The 19,403-nt window shown below is 33.9% G+C and overlaps 1 protein-coding gene across 3 annotated transcripts in view; it reads right to left on the bottom strand.

Annotated features, from left to right (window-relative positions):
* The window catches only part of MAK (male germ cell associated kinase), a 52,028-nt gene extending 36,113 nt beyond the window's left edge, over positions 1 to 15,915 (bottom strand). For all 3 annotated transcript variants that reach the window (XM_044658148.1, XM_044658149.1, XM_044658150.1), the window contains exons 1-5: positions 15,815 to 15,915; positions 14,055 to 14,109; positions 11,186 to 11,307; positions 4,035 to 4,114; positions 1,297 to 1,429 (exon numbers count right to left, since the gene is read on the bottom strand). In XM_044658148.1, coding sequence (XP_044514083.1) covers positions 1,297 to 1,429; positions 4,035 to 4,114; positions 11,186 to 11,307; positions 14,055 to 14,109; positions 15,815 to 15,915 — 491 coding nt within the window. The remainder of the gene's footprint in view (positions 1 to 1,296; positions 1,430 to 4,034; positions 4,115 to 11,185; positions 11,308 to 14,054; positions 14,110 to 15,814) is intronic.
* Positions 15,916 to 19,403: the final 3,488 nt, after the last annotated feature.

Here is a 19,403-nt window from a genome sequence, read left to right as displayed (position 1 = left end):
GAATATAACATTAAGTGCAGGTCCAGCGGAAAAGATGAGCTTATAAAATCTACTTTAGTAGACCAGTGAGAAGAAAGGCAAGGCAAAACAATAAGCGGACTCTGAAGGAGTTAACATTAGGACCTCATAGAAAAGAGGAAGCAGTCAAAGCCAAAATTCAAGACAGAAGTTTTGGGGCCTAGATAAGGAAGAGTTCTTTTCCCTGGGAGTTTGTGGAATCAGGCAGAAGAGAAATGAGGTGGTGGTGAAGGAAATCCCTGTTTGTGGTCTTCCTCGGTATGGAGGACAAAGACTAGAAACCTGAGAAAAGCACTAGCTTGCTAGAAGTGGAAAAAAAATACCTGGGGTTAAAAGGTAAGTGAAGCCTTCTGCATTGCAGATAGCACACTGGTTCAGATAATCAGCACAACAGGAATTCAGCAGAAAGACTGATCTTTGAAAATAACTCAGGAAAAAATTAGAGATTACCTTATTTCTCAGACACAACCTGTACTACCAATATTTAATATGAAATTATTAATATAATGATTTTAACTTGAATGTTTCAGGGAAATATTTCTATAAAATGATAGGAGGCACAGATGGTAAGACACACAGAAGTCACCCCTAGATGTGCAGAATATACTCTATCAAAAAGAAATTTTGAGTTTTCTGAATGAAAAAAGGTATTTTATAGTAATTTAGAGATTTGACAGGAGTAACTTCCTTTTATCAGTCACTATGAAATTGTATTACTCCGATTTCTAACTTAGGATAATTTAGAGCTGGAAGAGACCTTAGAAATCATCTAGTTCATCACCTTTGTGACACATGAGAAAACTGAACCACAGAGAAGTTAAAAAGCCTTACCCAAAGTCACACAGGTTTCATAGGTAGCAAAGGGGTGATTTTTCACCAGATCATTTGTTTCCAAACCCAGTGCTCTTTTCACTGTACCATATTGCTCTCATGTTTGAATTTCTTTTCTTTTCACTCACTTTCTCAAGTTTTACTCCCATTTTGATGAAAGAAATTCTCAGTTTAGGTAGCTTGGGTGGGCTTTTATCCTCCCCCCCCCCCCCACTAGTCTTAATAACTAGAATGATGTGTTCTATTTAGAAACATACCCATGAGCTTTTCTTTTCTCTCTGATTCCCTCCATTTATTTAAGACATTGCTAAATTTTAACAAAAGTGAATTTCTGGGATCTACATTCTCTCAAATGAATAGTGAATTGCCACAAAGTTTTATGGCAGTGTTTTTAATGAAACTCCAATATAAATCTAATTTACTTTTTTTCTGGTATAAGTTACTTACCACCTGGTAGATACGTAATCAGTATATGGTGGCTGTGATCTTAATTCTCTTGCGAGACCAAAATCAGCAATTTTCACAAGTTCTGGACCCATACAAAGCAAATTTTCTGGCTTCATATCTCTATGGAAAAATCCTTAGGAACAGAGAGAAAAAAACACAAATGAATTATTGTGACTATTATCTAGATTTTGTCTTCTCTATAGTAATAACCTTTTTCTAAAACCTCACTTAGAATGAAAACTACAATTATATGTGTATGTATATATGTAGATATTATATGTACAGGTATTATATATATACATACACATATATGTATGTATGTATATATATTTAGAGATAGATAGATATGGAGAGAGAGAGAGAGATTGAGAATATGAGAATAATCTATCTTCTTTCTGTTTGATTTTCCTAGGAGCTTCAATTCATGGTGGAATCTGGATGAACTTGACACATTAAAACAATTGCATCCTAGTGGAATTGTGATGGACTCTCCACCAAAGTACTATTCTAATGCTCTAACATGGCATGGAGTTGACCTTAAATTTTTGAAGATTATGCTGATGGAAATTGAACTTTATAGGTTGCCACAATGGATAGCTTTTAGTATGAACTCAGCAAACAACATTCTGCACATCTATCTTTTAAGTCTAAATAAATTCAGGCTCACCACTACAGACTAGTTACCAAGTTCTAAACATTTCTGGTCATAGAACCTTCTCAAGGTGGTTTACAGAGGGAATAATAATTAGGGTTTCCTGAATATATCTTCAGAAAACATTTATGAAAAAGCAATCTGAAGCTTTCCTTGAAAAGTTGAGATAGAAACAATATGTTTTCAATGTTTATATTAGACTTATGGCCTAGGGATCTTTGTGGAATGGGGAGGAGGAAGAGGTTCAAAATATATGTAAAATTAGTAAATATATGTCAAAATATATGTAAAATAAAGTTAAATGTCATCAGTGACCCTCTACTAACATAAGAGTAAAAATAACAAATGTGCAGAAAGCAGCTTGGAGACTAAAAATTGCTGTCTAAGAAATTTAAGGGATGTCTATTTCATCGTCAAACTGTTAACTCTGACACTACCTCCCCTCATTTTGGAGGTTTGGAGGTCAGAGTATCAAACTCCTCTCAATGTCTTCTCTTGTGGAGGGGAAAAACTGGACTCTGCTTACTTCACTTTGCATCTCCTGCTCTGCCTAGTTTCAACTTCATGAACTAGTTGCCCCTATGCTGGTACCACTGGTGCCCTTTACTCTGACCCCCTTCCTCTCCCTTGCTTTCCTGTTTGCCTCCTTTTGTGCACTGTCTTCCCTGTTAGTAAATTTCTTTTTTTAAATTTTTATAATTTAAAATTTTTTTCATGGTTCTATGATTCATGTTTTCTCCCTCCCCCCTCCTGGAGTTGACAAGCAATTCCACTGGGATGGATATATATATATATATATGTATATATATTATCATGTTAGCAAGTTTCTTGAGGACAGGGACTGTTTTTCTTTTTATTAATTGTATTTCCAGTACCCAGCACATAGTAGGTGCTTAATAAATGTTTAGTGGTTTGGTTTGGAGCATCATTTTGAACCAGTGAATGTTTTAAAAGCAATGTCTGACTTGGGACCTGTGAATGCACTTTAAAAAAAATTTGGATAATTGTCAAGTTAACTCAAGTCAACAAACATTTATTAAGTACCTACCATGTTTCATATATTATTTCAACATTATTGGTTCCTTTTGTGATCTGATTTTATGTTTAAAAACTATTCTGAGATTCATAGGCTTCATTAAAGACTGCCCAAGGGTCTGAGACATAAAAAAGGTTAAGATGCACTGTTTCAAAATATTAATTATTATACATTCAATAACAAAATGAGGCCCTGAGGATAAAAAGACAAAAGCTAAAAAATAACTGATCTCTGTATAGTTGGACTTACAAAACTTATACATGAAGAAAAACTTTTTAAAATGTAATTCAATATTTTAGGCATTTAGCTTAACTAAGGAAACAATCTGAACTATACAATACATTAGCAAATCAAGCATAATAAATGGGTCAATGGACAACCCAGTTAGTCCAAGACCCTGAGTACACAGTAAGATGGATTTTTATATATTAAAAACAACTATACAAGTAAAGCCAATTAATTAAAAGGAAATAATTTATCAGGATACAAAATTAGGTAATCTAATTTTTAAATGAAGGAAAGAGTTAGAAACAGGTGCAACTTCCTAAAATCAGAAAAAGAGATGTCCTACTCCTTGTGTCTAAATTCAAACAAAGGAACATGGAAACAATAATTGATTGACCAGTATGGGACCAGTTTTCAAATACGACATATGCATTGCTTGGGATGTATACTTGTGAGAAAACTCCTTTCATCAATCTTCATATCTGACTGGATTTCTGGTGAGCATAAACTAGGTCCTTAGTTAAGGATTTCTAAGCAGCAAGTAGAAGTGGTTCAACTTCCCAGTCATGTAGGTAGTAATAAAGTTTTCTCACAAGCCAGAAATTAGACTGGATCCATAACTAAACATAAAGGGAACTGAGTAAGATCCAGAATTAAGGCACCAGATGGAGTCAGTGTGGTTCACTCAATTCCCACACTTATAATCTTCTATCATCATCATCATGGGCCTGTTTCTATCACTGAAAATGCCTCACTTATGATTCCTATGCATATCTTACCTTTATTCAGAGGAAACAATGATAATGACACTGAAGAGACACATACCGTGCTTATGGATAAAAGCTAGCCCTTGTAATATTTGATACATAATGTTTCTGATGACTGACTCAGGGAACAACTTGTTTCTGTGAATAGACAAATGAAAAATAGTTAATAAATTACTTTGACTTTAAAAAATCCTTTAAAATACTTTGGCATTTCCCCTAATTTTATACAAGATAACTGTTTTCACCACAAAAATTTCTTAATTCCTGCTAATGATGCAATCATATAATTATGATTGCTCCCAGGATAATTTTAAAGTGCTATTCCCATGTCTTTGAAAAGACACCATTGTGTTCTCAAAAACAAAACTAAAACATTCCATGTTGCCTTAATTTGTGAAAAATCACAAAACTATATTAACATTTTTTTTTACTTTAGACTTTGGCAAAATCCCAAACCTGATATTGAACAAAATGTATGATGACTGTCAACAATGGTACCATTTACTGAATCCAAAAATGAAATTATTTGTAACTTTTTAAATTCAAAACAAAATAAAACAACTCAAAGCCTATGACCAAAAAAGTGAAATAAACTAGAGAACTCACTCATTCCTGGGTAATCAAAGTGTAAGAGTTTTAAGTCTGGATAACCTGAATAAATGCTTCTCTATTTCACTCTGAATGTAAGTAAATCTAAGGTGCCATTCTAAGAAGGACCTAAATTAAAGTAAAAAAAAAATGTATTCACTACTACTGAGCAAACTGAGAAACAAAGAAAATGATTAGCTGCCAAAGTGATTCCCTGCTCAATGAATCAACTTTTTAAAATTAAATCTTTTCTTCCAAGAGTATTAAAGTTGAACCTATAAAGTTAACTGGACTGGTTTTATGTAAAACTCATTTTGCCTGAGAGGTTTTTATATGGATACATTGTGATACTGTTTTAAAAATTTTTATAATAGTTTTGGGTTTTTTTTAGTTTCCCTCTGGCTCTATTCTTTAGAACCAAGCCAGGTCATTAAATGAGAAGGAAGCAATAAAGCAGCAGGTACAGAAACATAACTACAAAGAAAACACAGCTGACATGTAAGTTGCTTTATTTGTTGAGCAATTTCAAAATTGTCTTATGTCATAAATGTATTTTATAGACTTTAAATCTTAAACTTAGCAGAATAAATCCAGCTAATATCTCCCACAAATAACTATAGGTATAAAATCAATATTTTATAAATACTAAAGGTAAATAAAGCTATAATTTCCTTTATTTATAATGACAAGACTAGGCTTTAGCTACAGGTACAAAATCATTCATTCAACATAGCATATTAGTTGGAAAGAATGTATATTTGTCTTAAATTGAGGTTGAGAAAGTGAACCCTATGTTGTCCTTGAAAAAAAAAAGTCCAAGCATCAAACTTCCCATAACAATTTTTCTATAGACTTTAAAAATCTCTTTGGTAAAAACTAATTTGATAGTTTTATTCTTTACCTTCATATAATCATTATTCATCATATATTTCGTTTGTCTATCATTCTTAATTAATTAAAATATCCTTTTAGCATATAAGTTCTGAGATATAATTTTAAATTTCTTCAAATTCTTTAGAAGGAAATTACATTAAAATAAAGTTTTTCTTGAAAGGAATTTTGTTACATTCTGCATAAAACTATTTTTTAAAAATTTCTACTTTTATATTTGTTTTTTACTCTACCTTGGTAATAAGTGATATAACCAGGAATTCTGATATCTGGGATAAGGAGCAAGTGGGGGAAAACTGATGGGAGACCAAAAAAAAGAGTGATAAGATAGGGTTGGACAAAGCAGAAAAGGAATTCATATAAATTGAGGAAGACCTCAAGGTCTCACCTTCAAGGTTCGTGAGACTTTTACCTTCATTGCTTATATTACCTAGCAGTGATGGCAAACCTTTTAGAAACCAAGTGCCCAAACTGCACCCCTCACACCACATGTAAACCCCTGCCTTACCCCAGACAGGGGAGGAAGCGTTCCCCCTAGGCTGCTGGGCAAAGTGGGGCAGGCCATGTGAGAAATATCCTTAGACTTGTGGAGAAGGGGAGGGGAGCGGCTTCCTACCATACGCCTTTCATAGGTTCACCAACATTGACCTAGAGGGAGGGAAGAACTGCTGCCCCCAAGCAGTTCAGCCAGTATGCCAACATGTCCTTCCCTAGGACAGATAACAACCTTCCACAACCCTAGGCTGCTTCCACCAATACCAACATACACAAAACAGTAGATCGGTACATAGGAAGCAAAAACAATAAGCTACCTTAACACTAGGATGGAGCAAGAGCATATAAACGAGGGAGTGGATGATGGGTCAAATGGCCTGAGGGGTGGTGTGAAAGGGGCCTGGGTCACAGCAAGAGTAATTGTAGACACAACAGGGAACACATAGTCAGCAGCAGTTGAAAGGATGAGTCTCTTAGTTTGTGACTCAAATTCTCAAGTCTCTTTAGTTGGCCTTCCCTATACTCCCCACTTTTGACAAACCTTTCATTGGACAGTTATGCTAATGCCTGTCTTGCTGAGGCATCTTGTACAAATGTTGATACTGTAACTTTTTAAGCTATTCAGAAATCTTCCCTTTCAGTGACTCTGGATGTTTGGCTCTGGAGGAAATTGTTTCTGGCTCTTTCCAGTCTTACTATGCAGTTAAGGCAAAGTCTATATTATTAGAATGGTTATTTTGGACTCGTATATCACCATCCTCCTCCCTCCCAACTCTTAAAGATGATTAGTGCTATAAACTGTAGTCAGAATCTTGTGGCAGTTCACAGGATCACAGATTCAGAGAGCTGGAAGAATCCTTAAAGAGAACCTAGTCTAACTAACTGCCTCATTTTATAGATAAGAAAGCTACAGCTCAAAAAAGTGAGGGGGATGAGTAGCAGAGCCAGGCCAGGCCCTCAGATGCCTAAAGCATCATGCTGACTCCCTTCAATGCTGATGTGCATCATATTACAAGTTGGTGAAGGTTTACTGTGAGATGAGATTTGTATGTGAATGTTATTACACCTCTCCCCTAGACCCCTCCCTTCCCCCCACATGATGCTTGAACAGAAGAATGTAGAAAATTGCCTCATAAATATTCAGAGCATTAGTTAGGAAGTCCATTCTATATTAGATATGTAGTTCAGGAAACACAAGGACAATATTCTTGGAGGACTGGAAGAGGCACCCCCCCTAAAGTTTGGTGCCTGGGTAAAGGCCTTTTTGTCCTGGCCTAGATTCAGTTCTGTAGGATATTTGAGGATATGATTAGTATGAGATTTCAGGGGCTGAATATTCTCCATAAAGATGCAAAGTGAGATGCCTTCTCACTTTGCCTTCTTTGAACCTCAGAGACAATCTAGCCCACTCACCTCATTTTACAGATGAAGAAAGTGAAGTCGAAATGTTAATTCAGAGACTTCATCAGAGTTACACATCTAAGATATATCTGAAGCAGGACTTGAATTCCTAACATTTTATACAATGTGTTATTTACCTTCCTTATTCCCCACTGTTACTACACCACTCTCTTTCAATGACCTTTTTTTCTTGGAATGTTCACAGAACTTATCTTTACCTTCCTCTAAGCATCACTGTCCTTCTCCCTTTCGACTTTCTTAATGACTTTGATATTTGGCTCATGCTCTAGTATTTCAATATTCATATGGATAAACCTCTCTAGTAACAAGACTACACAAATTCATACTCCAATAATCTACTTTTCCCTACACTTCTGTTGCACATTAAGAGAGTTAACTTAGAATTCATCTTACAGAATTGTTCCACTTCCAATATCAAAACTTTGAAATTCTATCAAACCACAGCTTCCTATTTTTCCACATCTCCAACTCTCTTATATGCACCAAGCTTACTTTTGACACTTTATCAGGTCATTGGGGCTGTTTACACACCTTCATTCCTCCAGTTTATTTTCCCTACTTTGATTTCACTAGTCTCCATGACCAGCTTTGACCATATGATCTGCCACTTTTCAGGGACTACTGTCTTAGAGTTTCTTGTTCCTATGATTTCTGAGTTCTCAACTTGTAGATTCTCATCTCTAGACACTCAAGTCATAAAATTGATCTGATTTGACCCAATACAAATGAATGTTAAATTACCTCAAATGGTCTTTTTTAAAAAAACGATTCTACTTTATCCCTATTGGTTCCCCAAATCATCCTAATAGTAATGTTCCAAACTTGTTTTCTCCCTTTTTCTCCACATATCCCCCACTAATACAAGCAGCAGATAAGCTATATCTTTGCTTCATTGAAGTTCAACATAATCTGAATGAGCTCTCTTGGTTCCTCTCTGGCACTCAAAATACTTTCCCACCATTGTCTACTCTTTACTTCTTCCCTCTGGACATAGAAGAGAAAAGTAGCATTATATAGTAGAGGTAAAGGGGTATAGTGGAAAGAGCACAGGAACTGGAATCCAAAGGTTCAAATCTTGGCCATGCCATTTATTAATGATGTGACCTTAGACAAGTTATGTAACCCTCTATATTTCACCTTCTTACCCTAAAAAAGATGCACTATGTGATCTCTAATGTCTCTTTTAGTTCTAGATATCATGATCTAGCTATCTAGATCTAGATATCAGGAACCCTTACTCTTCATTAAGGCAAATATCTATCCTTATAATTTTCATCTCATTCCCTCCCTTTTGCCTTCATAACTAAGAGTTACTTCTTTTGTTACACTAGCACAAAAATCTAATAGAAAAGTGGTTGGCAGATGTCATTTTTTGTGTGTTTCACTGTATCAAGGCACAACACAGAACTGCCTCTTCAATGAGATTCAGAGAACTCAAAAACTTTAGATCAGCGATTTCTTCAAGAAAAATCGAGTAAATAAAAATGCAGATTGCCTATATATATAGCTGCAGGGTCAATCCATTTAGTTAGTTCAATCCAAAACAACCTAACAAGCATTTATTAAGTACTTACTATGTGCGTATTATGCCACATTTTGAGGACACAAAGACAAATTGAAAAACAATCCATCATCCTCTGAAGGATCTTAAATTTTACTGTGTGGATAAAGCAGGTAAATAGATGAATAAAGACATATTTATTTGAGAGAGAAAGCACTATCAACTAGGGCAGTGATGGGCAAACTTTTTAAAGAGGGGGCCAAAGGAAAGGAAATGCTCATCTGTCAGTCTGTTTCTAAGGCAACTCTTTCGAAGTTTCATTGTATTGTATCCTACTCATTGTATTTGTCAGATTAGGAATAATGTTGCCCCTGAGATAGAACATTTCAAGGAACTGCATCTGGCCCACAGGCCCTAGTTTGCCCATCACTGAATTAGGGGATTGGCAAAGATTTTCCATAGCTGGTATCATATAAACTGAGCCTTAAGATTAAAGAAAGGTAAATGTCACAGAACAAAAAAAGGGGAAGAGAGCTGTCCGCAAACTATAAATCAGTGAGTTTGACTCTGATAAAATTCTAGAATATTTTATTAAAGGGATGGTTAGTGAACTCTTAGAAATGGAAGCAGTGGTTAAAAAAACTAGCATGGTTTCATCAAGAACAGGTTATGTTAGATAAACCTCACTTCCTTTTTTGACATGGTTACTGGAACAGAAAAAGAATAATAACATTGTATAACAATTCAAAGTCTGTACAGTGTTATCTTCACAACAATTCTGTTAGGTAAGTATTGCTTTGGTAGATATTACAAATATTTGAGAAAATTAAGATTCAGGGAAGTTACATTATTTGCTTAAGGTCACATAACTAGTAAAGACCAGATAGCAGCTTTCTCCTGATGTCCAGAGCTGAATGATCACATATGGAAAAGCTGAGGAAGGCATTCTCAATCAGGTACCAGTTGACATAGATGACTATGATTCTGGCTTCATGGAATTTGTCCCAATTCATGTGAAACCAAGGGTTCTAGGTGACATTACATTTTAAATTACCCTCTTAGTACTCCAAATCAAATTCAACTCAACTCTTAATGACCATCCCCAATCTAAAAGACATATGGAGTCACCACACTACATAACACAATATCTGATATGACACACTTCATACTACCAGGATCAGAGAGACACTACATTATAAAATTTCACTATGAAATTCAGCCATCATAACTCCACTCAGTCCTCCATTATGAACACTGTTTTCTTTGCCAAATACATATGGTCCCAGTGGTGAATACTGATTTAGGGAAAAACTTGAGGCTCACCTTGGAAACTGACAAGGCAGTATATAAAGTGAGTGGTTGATACTGAAACTGAAGGAATCCTTGTAAATAAGAACCCAAACATAGATGTCTACTAAAAATATTTACTTCATCTCTCAAGAAGTTAAAGAGAAAAAATCAGCAAAATTGATTATTACATTGAAAAACTTTGGTGTTATATGCAATGTTCCATATCTGTGGACTGCTCCCCCACTTCATCTCTTCCCAAAAAAATGTGTGAGGGAAGTGTAAAGATAACTTTTTTTAAAGGACAGAGACTTAAATTTTTTTTTAGTTCCAAATTCTCTCCCTCACTCCTCCCCTTTCTGTTACCAGTGAGAAAACAAGAAAAATAAAACATATTACAAATATATAGTCAGGTATAACAATTTCTGTGTCAACCATGTTCCATTTAAAAAGGGTAAGAAAAGGAAAACAGAAAAAAATACACTTCAATCTCCACTTTCCATCAGTTCTCTATCTGGAGGTGGATAGCATGTGCCATCATGAGTCCTTTTGAATCGGGGTGGGTCATTGTGTTGATCAAATTAAGTTTTTCAAAGTCGCTTAGCTTTATAATATTACTATCACTAATTGGTTTTCCTGTTTTGTTCACTTCGTTTTGCATCAGTTCATATAGGTCTTCCTTGGTTTTTCTGAAAGCATCACTTTCATCATTCCTAATTGCAGAATAGTATTTTATCATATTCATATACTACAACTTGCTCAGTCATTCCCCAATTGATAGATGTCCCCTTAAATTCTAATTCTTTGCTGTCATAAAAAAGAGCTGCTATAAATATTTTTGTATATATGAGTCCTTTACCTTTTACCTTTTAGTCCATAAAAGTTCAAAATATTTAATACCTTCATGAAAGTAATCATTCATCGAAGTTACTATTTAATACATCCATGAAATTAAAGTAAAAAATATTGTAGGTGGTGGAGAACAATTTACATGATTGTAGATATATCCTAAAATGGAGACATACCTGTCCTTCATTAACTGATAGAGGTTTTCCTTCATGTATTCAAACACAAAATAAAGGTGGTCATTTTCTCTGATAACTTCTTTCAATTTAATCACATTGGCATGATTGAGTTTCTTCAGTGACTACGAAGCAACAAATATGAATTAAAACGTACAATAATTATTTTCATAGTAGTGTCATAAAAGGAACAAGATCTCATCTGAACCACTACTAATAACCAGTTCATCACATTTTTTATTCATTTGTGCATTCCCAGGTAATATTATTTTCAGATCTACATTATTTATAATCTCTGACAATTAAAAGTCTTTTAATCTTGGGATCATTGATAAAGAAATAGAGCTGAAAGAGGTTTTATAAGTTATCTACTACTTTTTACAAATAAGGAAACAAACTAGTTACCAAAGGTTGCATAGTAAGTCAGGGACAGATATGTGATTTGAACTCAGGTTCTCTAATTCATAGACACTTGGGAAGTTGTTAACATAAGTGGAAAATGTTGCTGTTTCTGAAAATATGAAAAAATTTTGCCATGTATAAAAATGCAAAAACATCTTTATTTCTGGGATATAAAACATGAAGGCTTACTTTCACAAGCACACACACATATATATATAAATTAACAAATTAATTATTTTCTCAAAAAGTTTAACATTACAGTTTTCTTAAATACTTTATAGTAAAAAAAGATGACATTAAATTTCAGTACATCAAAATACTAGTTGGAAGATGCTGAACATCTAAACCTACCAAATTAAATTTCTGCTTTCTTGCCTTTATAAAATATTTTTGAGAATAATCTACACATCTATTGAGGCTTGATATAAATATGAGAAGGAAATAGGTTTTTACAATTACCACAACTAACACCTTCAGTCTTGGAATTAACTGAAAGGTGTGAAAAAACAAGATTCATATATTTGTCTTATCTTCTGTGAGGTAGGTATTAATATTATTCCTGTGCTACAGACAAGAAACTGAGGTTCATGAATGTTAATTGTAAATTGCAAAGGGTCACATTGTTAGCGTCTGAAGCAGGATTTGAAACCAGGTCTTTAATTAATCAAACTATCAAAAAGTACCTACATATCAGATGCCATGTTACATGTAGAGAACACAAATCTAACAATGAAACAATCTATGTCCTTAAAGTGCTTACAAGGTCTTCCTAACTGGCATCTCAAATGCAAGCTATCATTTGACAAGAGGCACTTTTTTCCATATAGTTTTTCCTATAGATATTTTCAGGCTAATCTCCTTTGAGTAAATGTGAAAATTGCTGAGAAGGGTTGGTTATGTTTTTAGGGCTTAATAAAATCAACACAAAATCATCTGTAAATAGGAACATCTGGAGGATCTACTATCTTTGAGGAATTTTTTCTACTTGGATCCTTCATAAAAAATCCTCTCCAACAAATACATTAGCAAATGTATATCTTTCAATTTAATGCCTCATTTGATATTAACAGAAGACTTCTGAAACTTTTTGTTCTACTTATTTAGGAACTTTATGATAATAATGTATGTGTGAAAGACATGTTTGTTGAAGAATCTTTAAAGTTGGATATTCTCACAATTTAAAGACAGTTTTGTAATCAACAAACAGTTGTATTCTTTGTATCTTCCATCAACCAACTTATATGACTATAAAGATACAAAAAACTGTCTGCAGCAGTCTATCTTTTTTGTTCTCATATTTTCTTCAAAGATATCCTTTATATATGCATAGACCATTCTAATAAGTATTTTATAAAGGTGAGAAAACTGAAATATGGATTTTTCAGGTATTGATACCAGGGGTCACAATCTGGCAAATATCTGAAATAGGCTAACTATCACTCCACCTGCAATCTACTTTGAAACTGTAGAAGCAGAAGAAGCCCGCATGGAACTATGGGTCATATTTTATTTGAGTTACTCTAGCCAAAGAATTTATGAACTAGATGGCCACCCTACTGGTGAGCATATCTTCCATACTTAGACTGGTCCTAGACATCATAGACAGTCTGTCAATGGGAGGACACTCAAAAGTTTTCCTGTATAAGAGAACCTGTCAAGAGTTTTTTAATTTGTCCAAAGGTATACTATGATGAGAGGCTTTGTCCACTGGCATAACCTTCAAGAACTAAGAGGTTAATCTCTATGCCTGGAATGAATATATTCTTCAACTCTCCCTATTCAAATTCTTCTCTTCCTTAAAGGTTCCTTCTGGTGCCATCCCCTCCATAAAGTATTTCCTGATCCTCCCCACTCAAGTAATTTCTCCTCCTCAGTTTGTCCTACAATATTTTATCCTAGATAACCTCTCCTTTAACCCTGTAACATTCTACCTTGTATTGTAATTTATTTTGATATGTGTTGCATGACCCTTATTAGACTGTAGGCTCTCTGAAGGGAGGGCCTATACATTCTTCCTCTGAATCTCCTTGCCTGGCACAGTACCTTGTACACAGGATTTGCTTAGTTTGTTAAATAACTAAAAGTGAAGGAAAGTGACATTTATTTTAAGAATAAGCAAAAAGGAAGTTAATTTATTTCTAACTCCTTAGATCAGAAAACTTTAAAAAATGGTTTGAGTTATTATACCAAGAAAAATCTTTGTTAGGTTCAAGAAAAAATTGTCACCACTAAAAAGGATGACCTAGGAAGCTTGCATAATCTCTTTTCCCAGAAAATCTTTAAGAATGATATATAAGCATTACATATAATTTTTGGGAAAATGCTATTTGAAAAAAAATAAACAGTTGAGGCAGTTGAAAGTTAAAAAAAGATTGAGATAAACAAACACGTTGTAGATGATATAAGTATATCCTTTCATGGGGACAGAGGACAAGAATACATGAGTTTCTGGGGTACTCTAGAGTTTTACCTTAACTTCTCTCAAGTTCATGCATTCATCCCAAGAATAAAACTTCCTTTTCATCCTGAAATATATAAGGAAAGATTTAGTGTATATTGCTATCATTGTTGGAAGACCTTAGTTTTCTTATTATGCTACTACTAAGGTGAGAAAAAAAGTTAACTTCAATTTCTTAATTATTAATAGCTAATAATCCTTTTTACTATGTGAATCCTTTTATGCCCCTAATAAGTTTAATTCATAACCATAACCTGAGTGACCAGGGCCTTACTCTAGGGAGCAGATTTATCCAAAGGGAAATTTATAATTTTTTTTAAACCCTTACCTTCCATCTTAGAATCAATACTGTGTATTGGTTCCAAGGCAGAAGAGTGGTAAGGGCTAGGCAAGTTTTAAGTGACTTGCCCAGGGCCATAGAGCTAGGAAATGTCTGAGGTCATATTTGAACACCAGACTTCCTATCTATAGACCTGGCTCTCAATCCACTGAGCCACCACCCAGCTGTACACTCCCCACCAAACATTCCCCCCTCAAAAGAAATTTAAAGGACTTCTGAACATGCTTTTACTCCTCTGAAAAAGGAGTGTGGGAGGAGAGCCTTGGGGCAGTGTGGATCCACAGCCAGAGATATGTTCAGTGGGCAGAAGGAGATTCCTATTCTAGCTAGGAGAGGGGCTAGATTTCTACTCCGGATTGGGGGGGGGGGGGATGAGAGCTGATAGAATCTAAGTCTTGAGAAGAAGAGGGGGCCCTAGGGCCAACAAGCTCATCTCTTTTAGTGACAATTGCAGTGAAATTTCCAAGTCCAGCTTGCAGCATGCTCTGCCTGATTGAGAAAGAAAAGCATAGCCTCTAGATAATTGAAGAATCAGCTGCTTCAAAAGGCCTGAACCTTTGAGTGGCACTACAAGCAGGATTATACCAAACTTTTCCATGTTTAGAGCTCCAATGATGGAAAAATAACAGGGTTAAAAGTACGGTGGACTGCTCTGTGAGATATGAGTCCTGTAGGACACATAAGTCAGCAGACTGGCCCAGAGAGGAGCTGTGGTGAAGGAGAAATACTTCAGGCTGGGGAAGGAACCTTCATGTCAGTCAAGTAGATTTTTAAGTTTCTCTTAGGTTTCTTCCTGGATTTTCAAACCTTTCTGACAATGAAGAGGGGATACTAGAACTTCAGGGAGGAAGAGATCTTAGAAGTCATCTATTCTAACCCTGTTATTTCCCAGAGATAGGACTGACCTTGACATTCTCCTGCTCAAAAATTTTCTATTACTTCAAAGATAAAATATACATTTCCTAGCCTAGAGCTTAAGACCCTCCACAATCTGGCTTCTGCCTTTCAGCCTCATTTCACATTATTCCTTTTCTCTTGCACTATGTTTTAGGCAACTCAATTATTTGCTGTCCCCCAACATGTGATGTGCCATCTCCTCTGCTTCTGTGAATTTGCACAAGCCATATATGACCAGTGCCTAGAATGTACTTTCGCGTTTCCACCCTTAAGAATATTTTTCTTCTTTACCTCATGCTAATTCCTATGTACTTTCCTGATCTCCCCAAATATTAGTATTCTTCTCTCACTATTCAAACATTTCTACAGTTCTTTCTTTGCTCTTTCCTTTTTCCTTTACTCCTTACCTCATACTATATACCTCTTTGGGTTCATGTATCTTCAACTCTAAAAAAATCATAGACTCCATGAAATCTCAAACTGACAGTAAACTATGAATTTGTTCTCAAAACTAATAACATCACAAAAATCCTACCTTTTGATAGCCACCAGCTCTCCAGATTCATTGCTTTTTCCCATAAGTACACTCCCATAGGTACCATCTCCTAGTTGTCTCATAGTTGTATATCGGTTCATTTTGGAAAATGGATGTAGCCAAAGTTATGAAATTAAATTGTTTACTTGTAGAGAAGAAACTTGTATGCTTCTTTAAAAAAAAATCTTTTCCTTCAAAACGTTGTTAAGATTTGTGACTGGTGTATCATCATTTAATATACAGTCTTCCGCAAGGTTATAGGTTCATGAGATCCAGGAATAAAGAATCTGGCAAATAAATAATGTGTCCATTCTTATTCACATCCTTCAAAAAAAAGCAAAACAAAAACAAATTGAGTTTTTTTTTTACATGAGATGATTCACTGTGACCTTTCACAAAATAATATACTGCCACTCTGGAACACATCATATTTTCAATAAGAACTTAACTATATAAAAATAAAAATAAAATATAAGGATTAACTGATTATGGGCTAAGCATTTTTATTTTAGATAATCATCTCAGCATTTAAAAATTATAGGATTTGTGCAGCCTACAAAGTACAATGAATCTATAGTAACATAAGGGGAGATACCCTAAGAGCTACATGTGGAATTTCAGCTGATAGTTTTTGTCAAATGGTATAATATACACCCAGAAGAAAAGCTGTGAAGTTTCAGCAATGAATTATATGTGAGATGAAGCATATATCACATATTTCTTCATATTGCCTACCCTTACCACTCTTCTGCCTTGGAGCCAATACACAGTATTGACTCCAAGATGGAAGGTAAGGGTTTAAAAAAATGTACTATCAAAAAAAATCTAGGTGTTGGTACTATATATTATACAATCAGGTTTATGTCATATATTAATATATATTGAATGTTCAATATAGTTTTTAATGTCAAATATCAGAATCTTCAAACACCTAAGAATATTTTTAAAATACTTTAATTGTTGAATCATATTAAACAATTCATAAATCTTCTGGGCTTTTATTTCTTCATCTATAAAATGATAGTGTTGGACTAGATGACCTCTATGGTTCTTTCCAGCTCTAGGGCTATCATCCTATGTTTTGACTTAATTGTACATTTATAATATACAAAGAAATTAGACATAAAAAAACATTAGATGAATTAATATAAATATTATGGAGAAAATATGACCAAAAACTACATGGATGGTGACTCTTAAAATGAAATTAAATTGATCTTTAATATAAGCAAGATGATACTAGAATGTGAGAGGCCATTTAACAAAATATGGTCCCCTTTCCCCCCAATAAGTAAGCCAAAGAGAAAGAACCTGGTTGTAGATAGCTACTATGAGAACAAAGAAAACCAGGGTCTAAATTTAGAGGGCATGATATTAAAACATCTACTTCTACAACATCAAAGAAAAATGTCAAATGGTCACATACCCTAAAAAGAGTTTCTGGACAATCTTTAAAAAAACTTTAAAAACCAAATGAGAGAGGAACAGGAAAAATTAGGAAAAAAAGATATGATTAATACAAGAAAATTATGAAAGGTCACTTTTTTTAGAAAAAGAGATCTCAAAACTCACCAAAGAAAATAATTCATTAAAAATTAGAATTGGGCAAAAGGAAGTTAATAACATCAAGGCAACAAGAAATATCAAAGCAAAATCAAAAGAATGAACAGAAGAGAATATGAAACATCTTATTACAAAAACAACTAATCTTGAAAATAGATCAAAGAGTGACAATATAAGAATTGTCAGACTACTGGAAAATTATGATAAAAAAGGAGTTTAGACACTATGTGTCAAGAAATTATAGAAAATTGGCCCAAAGTTTTAGAACTATAGAGTAAAACAGAAATTGAATCTATTGATTAGCACTGGAAAGAGACCCCCAAGATGAAAATGCACAGTAACATCAGTGCTCCCTAGTTAAGGAGAAAATACAAGGAACCAAAAAAAAAAAAAAAAAAAAGATTTAAATTCTGTGCCGCTACAGTCAGGCTAATACAAGACTTTGCAGCTTCAACAAAACTTAGCAATATGCTATTTACAAAGAACATTAAAAATGAGAGACACATATAGAGTAAAAACAGAGGACTGAGCAGAATATAACATACCTGATACAAAGAAAGCAGGGATAACCATCATGAGGTCTTACAAAGTTAAAACTAAAATAGCTTTAATTAAAAGGGATAAATAGGGAAACTATATTATGTTAAAATATATCAGAGATAATGAGGCATCACCAATATCAAACCTATATATACCAAATGTTATAGCATCCAATTTTTAAAATGAAAAACTAAATGAGTTACAAATGGAAATAGATGACAAAACAATAATGGTGGGGGATTTCAACCTTCTCTCAGAACTAGATAAATCTAACCAAAAAGTAAATAAGAAATGAAGATGAATAGAAAAGTGTATATCTTCTCAGTGGTACATAGTATTTCTACAAAAATTTATCATATATTAGGGCATAAAAACTTTATAGTTAAATGCAGAAAAGCAGAAATGTTAAATGCATACTTTTCAAACCATAAGGCAATAAAAATTATGTGTAATAAGGGACCACAGAAACAAAAGTAAAAATTAATTGGGGACTAAATAACTTAATCTTAAAGAATGAGTGGTTTAAAGGACAAGTCATAGAAAAATAAGCAATTTGATTAAAGAGAATAATAATAATGAGAAATTTTATTAAAGATAAAATAATGAGATTGTATTATCAAAACCTTTAAGGCCAAAGGCAGCAATTAGAGCAACATTTGAAACTCTAAATGCTCATATCAAATATGAAAGAATTATATGGGAATATAATTTTAAAAACTAGAAAAAGAACAAATTTGCTCAATTGTATGCCAACAAATTTAACAATGTAAATGAAATTGGAGAATATCTACAAATATATAAAATGCCTAGGCTATCAGAGGAGGAAATAGAATATCTAAAAAAACTTATTTTAGGAAAACAAATTGAACAGGCCATAAATGAACTTCCTAAGAAAATAGCATCAGCAGCACATGGTTTTACAGTGAATTCTACCAACATTTGATCTTGCTGTATATCAACTAATTCCAACATTAAATAAATTACTTGAAATAATGGGTAAAGAAGGCACCCTACCAAACTCCTTTTATGAAACAAATATGGCACTGATATCTAAACCAGGAAGATCAAAAAACAAAGAAAGAAAAATATGAACCAATTTGTTAATGAAAATAGATGTAAAAATCCTAAATAAAATACTATCTAGGAAAAACAACAATAAATTACAAAGATTATACATTATGACCAAATAGGATTTGTATCGGAAATGTAGAGATGGTTTAATATAAGGGAAATTATGAAACAAAAGAAAGAAAAATCATACAATTAGATCAATGGATGTGGAAAAAGCTTTTGAAAAAATATAACACGCATTCTTACCAAAATAAAAAGCATAGGTAAAAATGGATTTTTCTTAACATCTTAAGAAGCATACAACTAATACCATCAGCAAGTATTATTTTATTTGTAAAGGGAATAAGCTAAAAGCCTTCCCAATGAGAAGAGGAGTGAAACAAGGATGCTCATTATCACTAATCTCATTTAACAT

This window comes from Gracilinanus agilis, chromosome 1, assembly GCF_016433145.1.
Source record: "Gracilinanus agilis isolate LMUSP501 chromosome 1, AgileGrace, whole genome shotgun sequence".
In the NCBI taxonomy this organism is placed as follows: Eukaryota; Metazoa; Chordata; class Mammalia; order Didelphimorphia; family Didelphidae; genus Gracilinanus; species Gracilinanus agilis.
The sequence above is the reverse complement of the archived record's forward strand: the minus strand, read 5'-3'. Positions and strand labels throughout refer to the sequence as shown.